Raw genomic sequence first — 21,025 nt, 5'->3', positions numbered from 1 at the left:
TAGCTCTATTTATTCCTGTACTTCCGTAGATTGTGCTGCAAAGATGAATAATGCACTCTTTTTCCCTGGAGAGATCGAGGAAACAACTATAATTACGCGTTCTTTGCGCAACAAACTATCGAAGAGGTGCAACAAATGATCCCAGTTGTTGCGCAGTAGATAATTAATGTTGCGAGGGTAACAAGGGTATTATGGTCACTTTGTACTTGGACTTATATTAGCTCAATTATATGATAATTGATTGTTAACGGAAGTAATGACATAATACTTTTTTAAAGAATTTTAGACAAAATGTACTAGTCGAATGTGAGATATATCATATAGGGACTAGGGTGTAATATAAAAACAAAAGCAGTATAAAACAAATAAAGCTATATGCCCACAAACACTCAGTAAAGCTAGAATAAACGAAAGTAAAGGTGGCGACCGGAATCAATCGAGGGGTCCCCGTATTACCTTCTCCGTTAAGAAAGCTATATGGTCTTCCTCTCTCTTACTCTGCCCGCACTCACTCTCGTCTACTTCCTTTCCCCTCCAAATCCACTCGTCCACCCTCGAAATCCATAATCCAAGATGTTGGGCTTCCTCGGAGGTCCTGCGACTGCCATAGCTCTTCCATACATCCTACGCAACCTCTACCAACAAGATGAGCAACGCCATCATGCAAGAGAAGTAGAATCCACCGCTCCAAGGCCTTCTCCGTCGAGCTACACTCCGGGGGTTTATTCGCCTCCGCTGTCATCGCCGCCGTCATCGCCAAGGGTTTGGCATCAGTGATATGTTTGCAATCAATTACTTATAATTAAGAAAAGAGAGGAGAAAATAATTGTGTCTATTACAAACACACTGAGCAGCAGATTTTCATGAAGTAATCATCTGTCTCTCTGGGAGTCCTACAATTTCATGACTTGCATGAGTTTTCGTCTCTGTTTAAATAAGTATATCTTCATTTAAGTTAACGTTTATTATTTCTTGTCATAAAGGAAATGGTAGGTGTACTAGCCAATTGAACAGAACTAAGGGGTTTTGCACCAAATGAATCAAGAACAACTTAGGCCTAAGTGAACAGGATAAGATAAGATGCTGGTATGACAATCCTTAACAGCTCTATTCATTTAATGTCCTACTAAACCTTCTCAGATTGACTGAAGATCAAGAAAATCGACTACAGTAACTGTATGGAAATTTTCGACAAATATTGACTGTAGTTCTGATGACTATGAACAATTCTTCTTTCGATCTGTTTATAAGAAGGTACCATTTTTATTCTGTGAGAAGATTGATGAAATGGATACTATCATCGCTCCTAGATTACTAGTGGATAAAGAGGCTGTTGTGGGGGGAGTCATGATAACACAATTGGAGCTAGGCCCTGGAATTAGACACGAGCCACAGGCTTAGTTACATTAATGAGGCAAGAGGGCCTTGATTTTAGAACACTATGGTGCTCAAAATTGAGTTGCGGGTACGTTCAAATGAGTGGGTTCGTGATGACTTATGAAGAGTAATATATTGGACCAAGAAGCATAATCTCATATATCAAAGGCACCCAAATTCCTATGCACTTTTATCATTCAATTTAGCTCAAACAAAGCAAACAAAAGAACAGAGTATCTGCACAAATTCTAAAACTAATGAAAAATAGAAACTGGTCACCGACTTGTCTATGCCTAAAACCTAATATCCAGACATTCCTAACAAAGTGCAATCTTTTTCTTTTCTCGAGAAAAGTGGGCTTGACCCCAGAAATATGTCGTCAATTATTAGGGAGATGGGAGGGGAGAAAGAGAGACGAAGGCATAGTTAATTAATAATTTAACCAAGCCCATCGGAGACGAACGCTGGAAGGTAAGCCTTCATTGCCTCCCAATCTCAGAGAGGGAGGAGACGGTGAAATCCTTTCCACCCCTCCTAATGGGTAAGTGAATTTTTCAATGAGCTTCTTGGTCATCAACTCGTGTGCATGCTGAGTTAGATGGATGCCATCCCAGCTTATGTATTTTGATGGATCTGCACATACTGTAGTTCCCGGAGACCCGCAAAGCCTACTGCCGTCGTAGTTATACTGGCCGCCGCCGCTGCCGCAGCATGCCTTCGTCAACGAGGTCTCGTCAAACCCTGCAAGAGAATTAATGCACATACGTTATATAAGCTATTCCTAAATAAGTGATATGTGTTTGATAATAAGATTGCATAAGGTCTCAGACAGTACGTACCTAAGTTAAGGGCGTTGTTGAAGAGAAACCTTAAAGCTTTGAAATAGTCAGAACGGAGAATGACAGCATCTGGATATGAGGCTTGCAGATTTTTAATGGCTTCGAAGAGCTTTGCGTTGTGGATCGTGGCTAAGGCATTTAAGCTTATCAGACAATTATTCTCATCGTAGTCATGTGGATTCGAGGAGTTAACCAACGTCAAATATCCAGGCATGCATCCAATAGGAAAAATTCCCGGAATAACGAGTCGAGTTGCACCCATGTCAAGCAATTCCTATATATATATATATGTGTCAGTAAGTTTCTAAGAAATTACAAACTAAACATACATCTGGTGCATAAATAAATGAAAGAAAGATATTACCCTCGCAACACTAATTATCTTCTGCACAACAACTGGGATCATTTGGTGCACCTCTTTGATAGTTTGCCTCGCGACTAACGCATAGATATAGTCGTTACTACCGATCTCTCCGACGAAAAAGAGTGCATTATTGATCACTAAAGCACAATCTACAAAAGTAGATGAATAGAGCTAGCATTTAAGTTATATCATCTACAAAAAATAATTCTAAGGTGAGAATTATATAACCTTCTTGTGATGAGCATATAGTTTTGAGGTAGTCCTTGAACCATCCAAATTGAACGCCCAGCGAACTACTAGTGAAAGGTGGCAAAGTGGCCTCCTGTGCAAAGAAGGATCGGTCAAGTGCGGTGGCTCCAGCGACAGCGAAGTTAACTCCATTATCGAAGTTGGCTTGCTTATCCAAGTAAGGGTTAAGAAGAGGAAGGCCGAGATCCCTAGCTATATGAGATGCAAGATCAAGTGCAGTCAGGTTGAAGCACACGAGAGTAAGTGAAATATTGAGCCAAGTAATAAAATAGTCTTACCAATGTAATCGATCATAAGAAGGCCATCGGAGCAACGACCAGTTGCTTGACCGAAAGCAGTCTCACCGTAGGGAAGGTTAGCAACTCCTGCGAAGGAACCATTCTTAACTCCCTCAATTAGAAGATTTCCGGTATCTGCCATGGAATCTCCAAAGCTATAGATGGCACGGATGCTAGAGTACTCTTGGGTAAGTTTCCTGATAGATGGAAAAGAGCGAGAAGAAGTACTACACTGGAGAAGGAGGGTGAAAACAAAAAGAAGAAGAAGAAGGCTTCTAGAGGTAGAGGACGCCATGCTCTCTCTCTCTCTCTCCCGTCAAAGTTTGAACGTAGTAAAATTTTCATTGTGATGTGGCTTTTATAAGGGGGTTCATCATGTCCTGTTAAAGTTCTAGATTTGTTACAACTCTTCTTCTAGTGGACTTTTACTTCATCGATGTAATCTTCATCGGAAGATAAGATAGAAGCAAATATAGTCGTTTATCCGTTGAAGGTTACAGTTCGCGTGTTGTAATAGATAGTTTATTTGTTTTTATCTCTAAAGATACTAGCTTCGACACAATCATGAGATAGAGTAGTTTGTTTTATCTCTCAAGACGGGATGGATGTCTGAACACTTCGAATATTTTAATTTCTTTTCATAAACTGGGTAATCGATTTACGCCCACCGAATAATTTGTTAAAGGGTTTGTTTTGCATACATACCCATCAAAATTCCTATATTTGCGTATATACCCCTCTAAATTTTATGTATTTTTTTTAATTATTTAGATTTAACATAAAAAAGCAATCAGATGAGTACATATACAAATATTATATGTTTTGAAGAGCACACATATAAATATCAATTTTTTGAAGGGAATACACACAACAAAATACATTTGCTAATTATTGTGTTTTTCTTTCATTTATACCCTTCTCAAATATCTTATTTACGTTAAACCCCTCTAATCTTTGTTTGTGCAAAATATATATACGATAGATAACCAACAATTAAACATTGATCAACTTAATAGTAAAAAGATAGAAAAAAGCGTCATCATTCTTCTTTACACACACTACTCTAGTTAAGGGCTTCTTAACTAAATACAATTCACATAGTTTCCAGTTTGCAGACATATATAACAAGTTCAAACTCATAAACTTGATTATGGAATACAAGTTGAATAAGCAAATTCTAGAACTTGAAAACATCTACGGTACAATATATATTACACAGATTGTTCTAAGATAACCTAGAATCATATGCTGGATCATCTCAAAGCAGACACTTTAGGCGCTTGGATCCGATCTAAGTGAATCATCCGCTTTCAGACCCGTTATTATGGGCACGAAGTTGACAAACTAGCTTGCCCTCAGGCTGAGGAAAACCATCAAAGGCACTGAACTAGAACAACACGTCTATTCTGATTCTATAAGCATACCGGAAGTTTCTCCTGGGACTCTGATTATTCTTAATTCTTAACCATCTGAAGAAACGCATATAACTCTCCTTTACTTAAAATGTAGTCCTACCATGTCACATGGCTTATGAACCTGGGATCATTCGTGGAATAGGGCCTCCTCTCAAGAAGCCTTTGAAAGAATGATCTTTTAAGTCCATTTCTCCTTGCTATATCCGATCTCACCCAATATGGAATATCCTTGGATGAACCGGCGACCACAATGACCGTCTTTTTGCTGATGAGGTTCGCAAGAGCAACTACAGCTTCTGGTTCCGTGGTGGAAGAGGCATCGACCAGAAATATATGAGTAAAATGGTCAGCTGCAATTCCAGCAGCGTATAGCCTGAAAGTACTGATAAAAGTTGATGTGACTATCATGAACTTCTGGATCTCAGGAAGCGAGGGGCAAGTGAAGCACTCTTTCTCAAATGAGCATTGAGGAATAATGTCATCTGGAACAAGATCATAGTCCCTAAAGGCCGCATTAGCACGGAATAGCTTTGAGTTTGGAATATCTTCGAGCAAACTTCTTGTCAGTGCATCACACGTCCGATTTCTTGGAGCGCATACAAGGATTCGGCAGTGAGCAGGGGTTCTATAGATTTGGAGAATTGCTTCTTTTATGACAGTTCCTGTGGAAGAGAGACACCCTGATGGTGTTTCTGAAAGTGGTCCTTCAATGAGATACGGTACAGGATCTTTGAGATTTAGAATCCGACTTGTCACCTGAAACTGACCATATCCTGTGCCTCTATCAGAAGAAAATATGTCTGTTGATGAGTTCAAAGAATCAATTCTGGAGCTTGGATCAGGGAAAAGGATGCTACATAATAAAGGATCCATTGCAGCTGAGATTGCTTGATGTGATCGCTTCAAACATACTCTGTTAAAGGAGAAGCTAACGTTGTACTTCTTAGATGGCGAGTGCTGCTTATGGAAATCATCTTCAAATTCTGTTAATACTGTTTTACTTCTTACAACCCTGAAGAGGACACCCTGGCAATGTTGGAAATGAAGTTGCAGATAACTGGATTCATCTTAACATTGTAAATGGTAGCATCTTTTAACCGGGGTCTTACCCAGAAGCTTAGAAGATTTAAACTAAAAACACGACTCCGAACAGACAATATGCACATAGAAAGAATTCCAATATAGAAGTGAATACAAAGTCAGAAAGCTCTGTGACTGTGAAAAAGTACTAGGTTGAAACCGAATGATATTTGTATTCAAAATGTATATAACACAAACCTGGAAAGATTCAGCTTTCCTTTCAGAAGGTTGCAGACGGACATAATCCCTGGAAAGAAGATATGGTCGCCTCTCAGGAACTGAATCAATCTCAAATTCTACAAAACAATTGCCCGTCCGACTTTTATTGTTCTTCTTGGTTCCATTTAAATTAGGAGCCTTGAAGAAGGCCTCTTTACTAAGCAATTTGAGAGTGACATCAGCCAAAACATATTCGCTCCATTTCTGTATGAAGCAAATTCAAATGAAAACTGAATAGACAGTGGAGAAGAAGAAAGACAAATGAAGCTTGCAAGATGGCAAACAAACAAACAAAAAATGAACTAAAGCTTATACTGAGAGATTATAAATTTCACTGGTTGGGTCCAAGAAAAAGAAGAAAATGAAGCATGTTTAAATGAATAATCTCGATCAATTTGTCAGTAGGAAGGAAACAAACTCCCAGTGGATCCACCAATCTTTAAGGACAAGATCACAATACCCGACATATTTGCTAAGAGATGACATATTTCAAATAGTACAAACACACGATTAAGAAGAGAGAAGAAAAGAATCTCCAATTGATTCAAGAGTAAGATAGAAGTAGCGAATGCACCTCACAGTAGAAGTCCTCCGCATATAGAAGAGCAGCAAAGTAGTTGGCGTAGTTTGCGGGACACAAACTTCCTTTGAGTACAGATGGCACGATATCCTTATTGATCTCCTCCTTCAAATGCTCCGGGATGTCGTATCTTGGAAGCTCTCCCTTCTTCGAAGACGACGAGATAGGAATCTGGAAAGCTTTCGGTGATGGCGACGGAGGCGAATAAACCTCCGGAGTGTTCTCCTCTGCAAATTCCTCCAGAAACTCATGTATTGCTATCCTTGGGTTCTTCTGCGAGGCATGGGTTGATGGAGAAGGCTTGGGAGAAGAAAGAGACGGGGCTTTCTTCGAAACCCCAGTTGGTGTCCGATGGTAATTCTCGACGGTCGATGGATTCTTCTGATTTGACGGAGAAGTCCTGGAAGAAGACAGAGACGGGGTTGAAGAAACCTTCGAAACCTCGGTTGGCAACCGGTAATAAATATTCTGGACGGGCGGTGGGTAGCTCGACGGAGAAGGCCTTGGAGTGGTGGATTCTTCTTCTCTTGCATGATGGCGTTGCTCATCTTGTTGGTAGAGGTTGCGTAGGATGTATGCAAGACCTATGGCGGTCGCAAGACCTCCGAGTAAGCCCAACATCTTGGATTATGGCTTTCGAGGGTGAACGAGTGGATTTGGAGGGGACATGAAGTAGACGAGAGTGAGTGCGGGGAGAGTAAGAGAGAGGAAGACCATATAGCTTTCTTAACGGAGAAGGTAATACGGGGACCCCTCGATTGATTCCGGTCGCCACCTTTACTTTCGTTTATTGTAGCTTTACTGAGTGTTTGTGGGCTTATAGCTTTATTTGTTTTATACTGCTTTTGTTTTTATATTACACCCTAGTCCCTATATGATATATCTCACATTCGACGAGTACATTTTGTCTAAAATTCTTTAAAAAAATATTATGTCATTACTTCCGTTAACAATCAATTATCATATAATTGAGCTAATATAAGTCGAAGTACAAAGTGACCATAATACCCTTGGATAAGTTTTTTTTAGGTTAAAGTAAATTAAGTTGAGGACTATATTTTAAAGTCAAATAAAGGATAGTTTAGATATTTTATTTTTTGTTTTTCAAAGTAACAAATTTTCTTTATTCCATCAACTGCTATTATGATAAAATTAATCTAGGATATATTTAAAGATTTTTAGGTAAAATATAGGATAGGATTTCAAATGATAAATATCTATATGATAGAGTGAATAATAAAAGTAAAAAAATTATAATGTTTTTAATAAATATAGATAAATTATTCATATAATAATATATGTCTTTAAGAGTTTGCGGTTAGTTTCTGACTAAAACAAAATATTTTAATCTTTTTTGGTTCATCGAGTCCTTGGGCAATAATAAAAGCCTTCTCCTTCCCTTGTTTTTTATCATGACTAAGATGGGATCCTTAACCTCAATATCGAAACCATCCCTAATTTTGTCTCACCAAGAAGATGGCGGTGCCCAACTCTAGTGATGTTCTTAGATTTGGTGGTGGTGCTAAAGTAGCCGGTAAGATTGAGTCACAGGATTAGGTGATAAGTAACAACATAACGTTAGCGACTAACATGTGGCACACCTTATGGGTCAATCAACATTGTGACAACCTTGGACAATTCCGAAGTGCATTTTAGTCGTGATAGCTAAAGATACCACTGACTCAGTAGAGATCGATCCCGAGTTGCTCTCAAGCTACTTCGGGAGATAGAGGTATGATTTATATGATAAATTTCTTAGTAGACTTATTTCACTGATATTTTCATAAGATTCTTGCTAGGATTTGGCCAGAGTCCATTCTTTTTCTAGTTGGGAATATGAATGCTGCATTTTATCCCTTTCGATTGGCCTCAGAAGCAGACATGATTAGGGTTCTTATCAAGGACCTTAGGGTGGCCAAACTTTTAATGCTATTACGTGGCAACTAGATTTCCAATCATTCCTTCTTTTTTTTCTTTTTTTTTTTGTTAGCCCTCGTTTACTTTAAATTTTTTTTTTATTATAAGATATAATTAATTATTCCATAATAGCAACTAAATATCATAATAATCATATTCTAAAATATAAATACTCTTTTTAAAATTATATCTTATACCACACACTAACTCAATTTCTTATCATTTTTAAAAGATGATAAAGAATATGATTAAAATTAATATATATTATAATTTAATTTTATAACTTTTATATTGTCTTCTCACATATTTCTTCTTTTTTTAACAATTCTTGGCTAAAAGTAATTTAACTTAATTTATTATAATTTACATGATATAAATATCATTATAAATAGCATTACAAATGAGCATCTAATATATTACCACGTATAATACAGTCAATCACTTTATTAACCCAAATCTAAACCACAATATATCATCATATTTTTATATAATTACCAAGAGGGCTAATGAGTTATTTAGAATTTGTAATAAGTGGGTGAATTATTCCAAAAAATAATTTTAGATAAAATATGAAATCTTATTTTAGTTTACAACTATTATATTATCTTTATTGTTATAAATATTGGGTAAAAAAAATATAACTTATTTCATTATAACTTAACACAATATAAATTCATTAGAAAAGGAAAAATATAGGCCTATTTTAAGTTATACTTAAAGTGGTAAATGGATCTTTTGAAAATAGGTGGAAGTTATTTAAAAGATCCCTACACATATGTTGTTATTTACAAATTTCTAACGGTAGTTTACTAATGATTTAATAATAATTATTAATTTTTTTCTCCTAATTTAAAGTTAAAATTAAATAATACTAAACAAAATTAATCGAAAGTATCAATCATATAAACTAAAAGTAAGATAATATTAAATCAATAGAAGCTGTTACTCATATTATTAAAAAAACAATTATAACAATAAATAATAATAAAATACTTAAATTCTAATTTATTTATCAATTAATCTAGTTATGTAAAATGTCTCGCATACATTTTAATAACTAATCGGTTAGTATGGAATTATTGCTCTCAGCAGTTAGCACGTCAATGTACTATAAAATTGGAAAGGCTTGGATAAACAAATGTAAAGGTGGCGACTGGAAGGTCAATGTCGGAGCCTTCAAGTCACCGTCTTCGTGACGAAAAGTTCCACTGTTCTTCCTCCTTTCCCTCTCCATTATCCTTCCCCCAAATCCACTCTCCCAGCCTCGAAATCCGTACCCCAAGATGTCATGCTTACTCGAAGTTCTTGCGTGCATCCTAAATTGCTGCGAAGAAGACGAGCGACGTCATGACGAGATTTACTACCACTCTCTTCCTCCAGATCCTTCCCCTTCCCCTTCCCCTCTCAGTCGTCCTCTTACTATAAGAGATTTGGAAGAATCCACCAAGAGCTTTGCAAAGAAGCACGTCGAGTTCGCTCCAAGGCCTTCTCCGCCAACCCAAATCTCGCACAAGAATCCATCGCCCGTCCAGAATTACCATCGAATACCAACCGAGATTTCGACGAATTCTTCAACCCCGTCTCTTTCTTCTTCTAAGCCTTCTCCGTTGAGCTACAAGAATCCATCGACCGTCCAGAGTAATTATCATCGGATACCGAGCGAGGTTTCGAAGGTTTCTTCAACCCCGTCTCTTTCTTCTTCTAAGCCTTCTCCGTCGAGCTACAAGAATCCATCGACCGTCCAGAATATTTATCATCGGATACCGAGCGAGGTTTCGAAGGTTTCTTCAACCCCGTCTCTTTCTTCTTCCAGGACTTCTCCGTCAAATCAGAAGAATCCATCGACCGTCGAGAATTACCATCGGACACCAACTGGGGTTTCGAAGAAAGCCCCGTCTCTTTCTTCTCCCAAGCCTTCTCCATCAACCCATGCCTCGCAGAAGAACCCAAGGATAGCAATACAAGAGTTTCTGGAGGAATTTGCAGAGGAGAACACTCCGGAGGTTTATTCGCCTCCGTCGCCATCACCGAAAGCTTTCCAGATTCCGATCTCGTCGCCTTCGAAGAAGGGAGAGCTTCCAAGATACGACATCCCGGAGCATTTGAAGGAGGAGATCAAGAAGGATATCGTGCCATCTGTACTCAAAGGAAGTTTGTGTCCCGCAAACTACGCCAACTACTTTGCTGCTCTTCTATATGCGGAGGACTTCTACTGTGAGGTGCATTCGCTACTTCTATCTTACTCTTGAATCAATTGGAGATTCTTTTCTTCTCTTCTCTTAATCGTGTGTTTGTACTATTTGAAATATGTCATCTCTTAGCAAATATGTCGGGTATTGTGATCTTGTCCTTAAAGATTGGTGGATCCACTGGGAGTTTGTTTCCTTCCTACTGACAAATTGATCGAGATTATTCATTTAAACATGCTTCATTTTCTTCTTTTTCTTGGACCCAACCAGTGAAATTTATAATCTCTCAGTATAAGCTTTAGTTCATTTTTTGTTTGTTTGTTTGCCATCTTGCAAGCTTCATTTGTCTTTCTTCTTCTCCAATGTCTATTCAGTTTTCATTTGAATTTGCTTCATACAGAAATGGAGCGAATATGTTTTGGCTGATGTCACTCTCAAATTGCTTAGTAAAGAGGCCTTCTTCAAGGCTCCTAATTTAAATGGAACCAAGAAGAACAATAAAAGTCGGACGGGCAATTGTTTTGTAGAATTTGAGATTGATTCAGTTCCTGAGAGGCGACCATATCTTCTTTCCAGGGATTACGTTCGTCTGCAACCTTCTGAAAGGAAAGCTGAACCTTTCCAGGTTTGTGTTATATACATGTTGAATACAAACATCATTCGGTTTCAATCTAGTACTTTTTCACAGTCACAGACCTTTCTGACTTTGTATTCACTTCTATATTGGAATTCTTTCTATGTGCATATTGTCTGTTCTGAGTCCTGTTTTTAGTTTAAATCTTCTAAGCTTCTGGGTAAGACCCCGGTTAAAAGATGCTACCATTTACAATGTTAAGATGAATCCAGTTATCTGCAACTTCATTTCCAACATTGCCAGGGTGTCCTCTTCAGGGTTGTAAGAAGTAAAACAGTATTAACAGAATTTGAAGATGATTTCCATAAGCAGCACTCGCCATCTAAGAAGTACAACGTTAGCTTCTCCTTTAACAGAGTATGTTTGAAGCGATCACATCAAGCAATCTCAGCTGCAATGGATCCTTTATTATGTAGCATCCTTTTCCCTGATCCAAGCTCCGGAATTGATTCTTTGAACTCATCAACAGACATATTTTCTTCTGATAGAGGCACAGGATATGGTCAGTTTCAGGTGACAAGTCGGATTCTAAATCTCAAAGATCCTGTACCGTATCTCATTGAAGGACCACTTTCAGAAACACCATCAGGGTGTCTATCTTCTACAGGAACTGTCATAAAAGAAGCAATTCTCCAAATCTATAGAACCTCTGCTCACTGTCGAATCCTTGTATGCGCTCCAAGAAATCGGACGTGTGATGCACTGACAAGAAGTTTGCTCAAAGATATTCCAAACTCAAAGCTATTCCGTGCTAATGCGGCCTTTAGGGACTATGATCTTGTTCCAGATGACATTATTCCTCAGTGCTCATTTGAGAAAGAGTGCTTCACTTGCCCCTTGCTTCCTGAGATCCAGAAGTTCATGATAGTCACATCAACTTTTATCAGTACTTTCAGGCTATACGCTGCTGGAATTGCAGCTGACCATTTTACTCATATATTTCTGGTCGATGCCTCTTCCACCACGGAACCAGAAGCTGTAGTTGCTCTTGCGAACCTCATCAGCAAAAAGACGGTCATTGTGGTCGCCGGTTCATCCAAGGATATTCCATATTGGGTGAGATCGGATATAGCAAGGAGAAATGGACTTAAAAGATCATTCTTTCAAAGGCTTCTTGAGAGGAGGCCCTATTCCACGAATGATCCCAGGTTCATAAGCCATGTGACATGGTAGGACTACATTTTAAGTAAAGGAGAGTTCTATGCGTTTCTTCAGATGGTTAAGAATTAAGAATAATCAGAGTCCCAGGACAAACTTCCGGTATGCTTATAGAATCAGAATAGACATGTTGTTCTAGTTCAGTGCCTTTGATGGTTTTCCTCAGCCTGAGGGCAAGATAGTTTGTCAACTTTTTGCCCATAATAACGGGTCCGAAAGCGGATGATTCACTTAGATCGAACCCAAACGCTCACGTGTCTGCTTTGAAATGATCCAGCATATGATTCTAGGTTATCTTAGAGCAATCTGTGTAATATATATTGTACCATATATGTTTTCAAGTTCTAGAATTTGATTATTCAACTTGTATTCCATAATCAAGTTTATGAGTTTGAACTTGTTATATAAGTCTGCAAACTGGAAACTATGTGAATTGTATTGAATAAAGAAGCCCTTAATTAGAATAATGTGTGTAAAGTTGCAAGGTAGCTATATCGTAAAAGATCAACGTTCATTATTCTGAAAGTAATCAGTGAAAAATGAATTAATCTTAAATAGATAGTGTTCAATAATAGACTCGACTATTCAAAAAAAATTATTCTATAATTTTTAAATTTATATAATTTATTTAGTTACTTGATCAGATTTCTTGTAACTTTTAAAATCAAATTGTTACCCAAACGGATTTATCACTTACTCTTTCATACTCTCATGTACTTCAACCAAATTGCACTTTCCCTCGCATCTCATATAGCTGGAGATCTCGGCGTTCCAACTTCAATAATAGAGTAAACTTCTAAAAGAGAACCACAGTGCTTAGATCAACTCTTCTTCGCGTAGGGGGGGATTTTACCACCTTTCACTAATAGTTCCCTAGGTCTTCAACTTGGTTGGTTAAGGACTACCTCAAAACTTTATGCTCATCACAAGAAGGTTATATAGTGCTGAACTTAAGTTTAATTTTTTTTGCTCATAATTAATCTAACTTAAATGCTAGCTCTACTTATTCCTGTACTTCCGTAGATTGTGCTGCAAAGATGAATAATGCACTCTTTTTCCCTGGAGAGATCGAGGTAACAACTATAATTACGTGTTCTTTGCGCAACAAACTATGAAGAGGTGCAACAAATGATCCCAGTTGTTGCGCAGTAGATAATTAATGTTGCGGGGGTAATTTTTCTTTCTTTTATATATGCACTAGATGTATGTTTAGTTTGTAATTCCTTGGAATGTTGCTGATATTATATATATAATTTCTTAGAATTGCTTGACATGGGTGCAACTAGACTCGTTATCCCGGGAAATTTTCCTATTGGATGCATGCCTGAGTATTTAACATTGGTTAACTCCTCAAATCCAGACGATTATGATGACACAATTGCCTGGATAAGCTTAAAGACCAATTGCAAAGCTGCTCGACGCCATTGAAGATCTACGAGCCTCATATCCAAATGCTGTCATTCTCCATTCCCACTACTTCAATGCTTTAAGGTTTCTCTTGAACAACGCCTATAACTTAGGTACTATCCAAGAACTTATGCAATCTTATTCTCAAATATATATATATATATATGCAATTATTAATTACATAGGAATTAAGCTATGTGCATTAATTCTCTTGTAGGGTTTGACGTTACGTCCTTGACGAAAGCTTGCTGTGGTAGCGGCGGACAGTATAACTACGACGGTAGTAAACTTTGTGGCTCTCCAGGGACTACAGTATGTGAAGATCCATCAACATACATAAGCTGGGATGGCATCCATCTAACCCAGCACGCATACGAGTGGATGACAGGGGAGCTCATTGAGAAATTCACTTATCCATTAGGAGGTGTGCAAGAGATCCTAATGTAATCTGTTAGGACTATGAAGCTATATTAGTTTGGATCGATTTTAACTAGGTTTTAGGCAAAGATAAATTAGTTTTATTAGTTAATTAGTTTTCAGATACTCTGCTTTTGGAGTTAGATTTCTTATACATCATGCGGATGGACAGAGCGTTTTGGCTTGCAAGTTCTAACAAGTGGACTAAACTAAAGAGCATGTAGTCTCCGGAGTTTGGCTCTGTCTTCCATGTCTTCCGCCTTTGTTCTAACAAAAGGTATAAACTAAACGCTCTTCATGCTAAAATGCTCGTGGCATCCATCATCTTGCTCCCTGACTTCCTGTAAGATAATCACTTTCTTGTTCTATTCATGTTAACAGATCCTCACTATTCTTTGGCCACGATTCAAGATAGCATTTGACCAGCATCTCCAGAGTTTGCAGAATGCAATTGCAACAATGGTATGGGAAGAAATTGTCCATCTCCAGAGTTCTAGAGCTCATGCACACGGATGTCATTACTTCCGTTTGTCATCTTTTTGTGCGGAATGGAGATCCGGAAAGCAGCAACGGCGCAGCTGCTGAATTACTATCACAGGCTCCCCGGAATGCGTGAAGATGGTAGCAGGTGGGCATGGCTTTGAACAAGAACTTAAGTCTCTATTGCCTCAATATCATATATGAAATCAGAAAGTATTCAAGGACATTGTAGTTATGCATTTATAATAACCCTCGCCAGCCACTGGTGAGACCTTTCATTAGTTGGATCCCTCATGCCAACCCTTTTTGGCCATAGAAGTGACAGTAAGGATGGAAATGCATGCATGGGAATAATTTTAGACTCCTCTCGACAATATTTCGTTTGTGAGGAACTTCAACTTATAGCTGGTATGCATCATTCTTGGACCAAACTCAAATCATAAATGAGTGTTAAAGTGCCTACATTGTCTGATGATTACACGATGTAATATTAATTGACCTTCTGAAACTTTGCAATCAGATGATTCTACTGTGGCGATTTTTTTTATTAATTCTGTTCAGATTCATATTTTCTTTTTTACTTAATACATAAACTATTTGCTTTGTAAATTAAAGACATTGCAACAATATATGCAAAATGAATATATCAACAACAGAGGTTGAAAGACATGGAAACTTCCCCTGAAAAGGTTTTAAAATAAAAAAGAGTACTCTCGTCATCTGATAGTTTTAGATAATTAGTTGCTATGCTTAAAAAGTACAGTAATTAAAGATAGCATGATCTTTTTGGCCCCACTTTTGCTCTTTCTTTTCCCAGTTCCCTCTTAATTATGTGTTCAACTAAACTGGCCATCTACCAACCAAGATTAAGAAAGTGCACATCATGACTTCCGATTAGATTCCTACCATCAAATGGTTGCCACGCCACCATCGCCATTTATCGACGGCCGTCCTACATGCATGCACAAATAGCCCAATTTGGTGGTGGTTACGTACTGTTGTTCCCTTACTCTGACCATTTCAAAAGCACAAACCATCGAGTCTCTTTCTTATGGATTTTGTTAGCGTGAGAGTATCCAAAACAGTGGCATCATTAATCTCCATACATGCCATAGTTTCAGTCAACCCCCATGCTTATCCAAACTGGTTTAATTGTCATACCAAAGGATTTTTTTTATATAATGATCGGAAAACTATCATAGTGCATGCTAGCGTAAGATACTTTTGAAGAAGGAAGTTAAATGAGAAGGTTAGTGATGCCATGATCTTGGTGCTAGCGTAAGGTATCCATCAATATAGTTTAGATCACAGATGATTAAACACTTAAATTGGAAGTATAGAAAACAAATTGTACAATTGAGCTAAAGAAGAAAAGAGGGGTTTCCCCTTTGGTTTACAAAGAGGAGGAGACGAGCATCATGGTGCTTAGCTTGCAGCCTAACCATGTCTTCCATTCTTAGCGCACTATGGTCGATGAGATAACGACATCATGGCGATTAAAGTACACTCGGGAAATTTCGAAGGGACCCACCCACCAATTAAACCATTCTTCTTTAAACTTGGGGAAGAAGAAGTGGTCCAATATCCTGGCCTCCTCCTGGGCTCCAATGTCAATGGCTCTCATGATTTCCGGCAGCGCAGTGGAGTAGTAATATAAGGAGAGGAATCTTTTCAGGTTAAAGGTGGTTTATTATTAAATTAGGTTGGGCTTATTGGTCAGACAAAAGAGGATTTATAGCGGTTAAATTAGATCAAAAGAAGCTCTCTTAAGTAGTATATATTTTACTAAGTAATACTTAATTGTAAGAAGAAACTCTTATGTACTGTTATTATGTGTTTATTACGGTTTAATCTATATCTCTTAGTTATTTTATGTAATTAGACTAAGATAACACCCTAAATCACCCTTATCTTGATCTTCATGCTCTTCGAGATACTTAGGCCAACGTGAAGAAAATAATATTTTTAGAGGGTTGCTTTTGAGTGTTTACGGTTTAACCCCTAATTAAAAATCCTTTATTTGCTTGTATATTTCATTAAAATTAATACGTATAACTCTCAAGACATAGGTTATTTAAATTTAACAATTAGTTAATTCCTAGAGGTATTCTCATTAAAAAAAAGGAATTTGTTTATAAAGTGCATACATGTATACACCCCACATTCTACTTCTGAAATCCACCCAGTTGTCCAACGATTCCAACCACTTCTTCACTCCACCCAATATATATATAGATATCACTTGCTCCTATATCCGGCCTCCTTAGACCCCTCTCTCTCTCTCTCTCTCTCTCTCTCTCTCTCTCTCTCTCTCTCTCTCTCTCTCTCTCTCTCTCTCTCTCGGTCCCTCATGAGGGCTAAGATACTGGTAGAGGAAATGATGTGGTTCGCCACAGTGGTCGCCCAGTGGCCTTTGTTGGCAACCCAGCTCATCATCCTCTCCATCTTCGTGATCCGCTACTGCACCACCACCACAGCACACCAAACCGACCAGTCCTGGGAAGCCACGTCATACGACTCCTGGCCGGACTGCTCCGACGACGTCTACGACGGTCACTCCGAGGCGGTCGACGGTGCCGAACCCAAGGAAGAGGCCACGAAGACGAAGCCTGAGGAGGAGGAGGAGGACGACGATGAGTCGTTGGACGCCACGTGGAGGGCGATGACGGAGAGGGGAGTGGCAAAGCCGGTGCTGAAGAAGAGCGCCGCGTGGGAGGATGGGCCAAGGGGGAGCGGGAGTGGACTGGAGCGGGCACAGAGGGGTACTACAAAGAAGTCGTCGGCGCCGTATAAGGAAGGGGGAGAGAACCTGGAGGCGAAGAAACCGGCGAAGATTCCGGCAACGACGACGGCTAACAGAGAGGAGGGGTGGAGGAGGAGGGAGGTGTTGGTGGTGGGGGCCGACGAATTGTTCAGCCGAGTGGAGACGTTCATAAAGAGGCACTACGACCATCTCAAGATCCAGAGGCAGGAATCGGAGCAGCGACGGTACTTGGAGGGGCTTCGTCGCAAAGATTATTTCTATAACGTTAATCCTAACAAGTCCCTGGTCGAATATGTGGCATAACTCATAAGGTGGCAATCGAGTTGGGTAATATATGCTGCTTCCTCTTGTGTACATATATAGGCCGGTTTAATTACTACTTGCCGTATATATGTATATATATATATATATATATATGATGGAAATTAATGGGGGTATATGCATGACAAGGTTGGTAGTGTACGTTGATGTAAATATTTGGTGTGTCTAAATATAAGCATGCCCATGAAATATAGTCATCAGACTGATCTTTGTATAGATACTGTTAAAGGAGGATGTGTATACTAAAGTACATGATGGTGTATAATTCGAACTTGGGAGAATCTAGCTTTGATTCAGTGATATATATATATATTTTGCTGGTTGTTAGAGTAAGCATGCATCTAATGGTGCTCCCAAACTGATCACTCGCACCTAATGATCTCTTCCCCCATTTTATAAGAACTTTTGTTAGGCTCGCACCTGCAACTTCTCAATCAACAAAAGAGAAAAAATTAACTACAGGCCGTAACATAGAAAAAACTGCCATCTTTGTCTTCAAGTGACCCAATAAGTACGGCCAACATTTTTCTCTCTCTCTCTTTTAAAAAACATATGCCTCAGGAGTCAGGGCTCAGGCTATCATTTATCTATGCATGCCAATGTTCCCCCCAGTGGCCATGCAGTATAGTTTACTCACGTTAGTGCGTGCTTTGCCTTAACCTCAACCATCCCTGATTATAATTAACTTTGTAAACCTTTATGCTTCATTGTATTCCATTATCTTATCACCAATTTGGTACAAATCTTTAGTTTTGAACTATTTTGGAAAAAGATTAATCGTATTTTTCTTTCCTTTTTTTTTCTTTTCTTTTCTTTTAATCTTCCTCCTATGATCCTATCAGCTGGGATAAGATCTGCCTTATTGACTATTTCTTTGGAAAATAAATAAAAGAAAGGTAGAAGATAACAGTTGCTTTCCCTGACACTATTTGATGGCCACGTAGTGGACTTGGTCTAAGACTTCATGCAATAATCTATAATTGACCATTGAATAGCTACCATAACTAAATGTCTAGACTATATACATATCCTTTTAGGGCTCTATCACTTGGGCCAGTGACAATTATTTGATTAGATAGTGGAAGCTAATCGGTCAATTTAACTGCTCTGCTTACTATCCACTCTATGCAATTTTATTGCTCCTTAATTTTTCTTTTAATATCCCCATGTCTATCAGTGCAAGAAAGCTTCTTGCCCCAATCAGCAAAAGAGATTGCTATCTATTGAGATGGAACTTGCCATGCTACTGGCCTGGAACGGTCTGCACTTTTCTCATATCGTTCAATGGAAAGTAGTTTGATGTTATATTTTATGGTTATTAACAATTATTATTTGGTTGTTTCGTGTTTCCAGGTGGGTATCTATGAGATTGACTATTTTATGCTTTAAAAGATTGGAGAGTTTCTTCTTCTTTCTTCTTCTTCTTTTTTTCTTAAACTAAAATCTCATCACAAACTTATTTACTGACATTAATCCACCCTCAAATTTAATATCTAAACGAGTCTACTAAACTGTCTGGTTTCTTATCTTAAAAGAAGTGCTAAAAAGAACTGGCAGTTATTATGTGCTACTAAAAACCTCTTAGTCGATATAAGTTCACACAACAAAGAAATGGAAGAAAAAAAAACACTGAAGGGTCCACATAACACAGTGTTAAACACTGATAAGATTTATATTTTATTCACCGAGTGAAGTGTTGATATATTTGATGTTTTAATTATATTATTAGATGCTAATTAGTCCAATTAGTTTTCTGCCAAACTCGTGAGGTGGCTCATGTCAAGAGGAGACCTATTTAAATATTAAATTCGAGTGATATACCATTCCAGTAAATAACCTTTTTTTTGAAGAAACACCCCTCCCTTAGAGCCTAAGTCATCATAGATCTTTCACATTGATTGCAGTCATATTAGACAAGCTTAATCTAAATTTCCTTAGTTGTCAGCATCAATACTTCTCAGAGAAGCTCAATGTGTCTAAACCTTGAAATCACAATGCATAATATTATACACAGTGTTGTAACAACTGCATAATAAACAAAAGCTTAAGGCTCCCACCAACACGTCTCCTACCAACAACAACAAAAATAAAAAATCCTAAACTATATTTGTTTGTTAGTACTTGATCTTTCCAAGAATTTGTTAATTTGATAAACAGATTTATCAATGAGGATATTTCTAATTTTTTTTACTAATCTATATTATTATATGTGGAACTTTCTTCTCACAAAGAATATTATAATATATGAAACTTATCATGCACACAGCATAAAAAGGTGGTATTACTTCTTAATATTATTCCAATGACACTCCATACTAACAACCCATGCAGACACTATTTGCTATCCATTTGGGTGACTATACTTTGTGCTGTGGCACGTCAGCAAAATTAAATATGCATTTTCTTTATCTACGCACTAATTTATATAGAAATTTAAAAAGTACTAAAAATTCACTAAGTGTTAGAGAAAAAATTCCAATGCAAATCACTCAATAGGTTTTGTAACTCATTTAGTCTTATATTTAGCTTCGAAGGTAAATTAATTAGGTACGTTACAAAGCTTTATTCTTGGCATCTTAAATCTTAATTCCAACTTGTTGTGGATTCTATAATGGTCACTCTCAAGTCATTTCATGAAGCATTTATTATACATCTCTTAAATCACGAGGTGCTTTCTTGCTTCCAGTCCTCCTTTGTCTGGACTGGAGTATTCATGTATGTGAACGCAGGATACCCCAAAGTCTACGTGGACTTCTCGTCTGGGTCTAATTATACATCACTATCTATTAATTAATTAAATTGAGCTTTCTTAGATATTAAACGAGATAGTAACTTCGTAGAACTGTAGCTGATGCAGCCCAAGTTAATATCAAAATCAATTGATTGAATTGCTCTAGATCCGAATCTAACCTGAATCTGAGATCTTAACAAGAGATTCCGACAATATATACCTTATAAGTTTGTCATGAGTGGGAATAAAATCTTATCCTATTATAAGATCTGATCGGATTTTGTGGTTTAGTGGGTCCATTGCCACCCTATTTAGCATACAAACATATTGATCCAAGTCTCTCTCCTTAAAGATCTGATAGTGGAAATAGTCATTTTATTGACTGACTCACAGGATTTAGACCTTGGTGGCTTTGATTCTCCCATTACTTCTTTCCTTTTCATCCTCAGAAATCAAGGAAAATATGCTAAACAAGACATTAAACACCTTCTCTTTAAACTAGCACATACAAACTAACTATAATTAAACTTAAGCAGTGAAGCTTACAAACCGATTATGCTCGGTCTTAGGTTGAAATTAATTACAAACTGATACCTATGCATAATA

The 21,025-nt window shown here is 37.8% G+C and overlaps 4 protein-coding genes across 4 annotated transcripts; 2 read left to right on the top strand and 2 right to left on the bottom strand.

Annotated features, from left to right (window-relative positions):
• Positions 1-2,535: 2,535 nt before the first annotated feature.
• LOC140766831 (acetylajmalan esterase-like) lies at positions 2,536-3,249 on the bottom strand. The gene is made up of 3 exons (XM_073106491.1): positions 3,108-3,249; positions 2,809-3,021; positions 2,536-2,729 (listed from the first exon to the last, which is right to left on the bottom strand). The coding sequence occupies exons 1-3, from the start codon at positions 3,247-3,249 to the stop codon at positions 2,536-2,538; spliced, it is 549 nt and encodes a 182-aa protein (XP_072962592.1).
• An 897-nt stretch (positions 3,250-4,146) lies between these two features.
• Positions 4,147-7,149, bottom strand: LOC140766443 (probable RNA helicase SDE3). Its single transcript, XM_073105787.1, has 3 exons — positions 6,396-7,149; positions 5,801-6,025; positions 4,147-5,548 (listed from the first exon to the last, which is right to left on the bottom strand). Exons 1-3 carry the CDS (start codon positions 7,020-7,022, stop codon positions 4,619-4,621), a joined length of 1,782 nt encoding a protein of 593 aa, XP_072961888.1. The 5' UTR covers positions 7,023-7,149; the 3' UTR covers positions 4,147-4,618.
• Positions 7,150-9,481: 2,332 nt separating this feature from the next.
• Positions 9,482-12,760, top strand: LOC140767554 (probable RNA helicase SDE3). Its single transcript, XM_073107514.1, has 3 exons — positions 9,482-10,537; positions 10,908-11,132; positions 11,385-12,760. The coding sequence occupies exons 1-3, from the start codon at positions 9,602-9,604 to the stop codon at positions 12,312-12,314; spliced, it is 2,091 nt and encodes a 696-aa protein (XP_072963615.1). The 5' UTR covers positions 9,482-9,601; the 3' UTR covers positions 12,315-12,760.
• A 4,152-nt stretch (positions 12,761-16,912) lies between these two features.
• Positions 16,913-17,958, top strand: LOC140767539 (uncharacterized). The gene has a single exon (XM_073107492.1). The coding sequence runs from the start codon at positions 16,954-16,956 to the stop codon at positions 17,668-17,670; it is 717 nt and encodes a 238-aa protein (XP_072963593.1). The 5' UTR covers positions 16,913-16,953; the 3' UTR covers positions 17,671-17,958.
• The last annotated feature ends 3,067 nt before the right edge of the window (positions 17,959-21,025 follow it).

The sequence above is a fragment of the Typha angustifolia genome, chromosome 9 (assembly GCF_048772165.1).
Source record: "Typha angustifolia cultivar Huaian chromosome 9, ASM4877216v1, whole genome shotgun sequence".
Classification (NCBI taxonomy): Eukaryota; Viridiplantae; Streptophyta; class Magnoliopsida; order Poales; family Typhaceae; genus Typha; species Typha angustifolia.
This window is presented reverse-complemented; position numbering and strand designations above follow the sequence as displayed.

Excerpts from the sequence above, each read along its gene's own strand:
- LOC140766831 (XM_073106491.1), bottom strand. The coding sequence starts at position 3,249 with ATGGCAGATACCGGAAATCTTCTAATTGAGGGAGTTAAGAATGGTTCC. Across the intron at positions 3,022-3,107 it reads TCTTATGATCGATTACATTG|CTAGGGATCTCGGCCTTCCT; the intron begins GTAAGACTATTT and ends CATCTCATATAG. Across the intron at positions 2,730-2,808 it reads TATATGCTCATCACAAGAAG|ATTGTGCTTTAGTGATCAAT; the intron begins GTTATATAATTC and ends CTACTTTTGTAG.
- LOC140766443 (XM_073105787.1), bottom strand. The coding sequence starts at position 7,022 with ATGTTGGGCTTACTCGGAGGTCTTGCGACCGCCATAGGTCTTGCATAC. Across the intron at positions 6,026-6,395 it reads CGGAGGACTTCTACTGTGAG|AAATGGAGCGAATATGTTTT; the intron begins GTGCATTCGCTA and ends TGCTTCATACAG. Across the intron at positions 5,549-5,800 it reads GGAAAGCTGAATCTTTCCAG|GGTGTCCTCTTCAGGGTTGT; the intron begins GTTTGTGTTATA and ends CAACATTGCCAG.
- LOC140767554 (XM_073107514.1), top strand. The coding sequence starts at position 9,602 with ATGTCATGCTTACTCGAAGTTCTTGCGTGCATCCTAAATTGCTGCGAA. Across the intron at positions 10,538-10,907 it reads CGGAGGACTTCTACTGTGAG|AAATGGAGCGAATATGTTTT; the intron begins GTGCATTCGCTA and ends TGCTTCATACAG. Across the intron at positions 11,133-11,384 it reads GGAAAGCTGAACCTTTCCAG|GGTGTCCTCTTCAGGGTTGT; the intron begins GTTTGTGTTATA and ends CAACATTGCCAG.
- LOC140767539 (XM_073107492.1), top strand. The coding sequence starts at position 16,954 with ATGAGGGCTAAGATACTGGTAGAGGAAATGATGTGGTTCGCCACAGTG.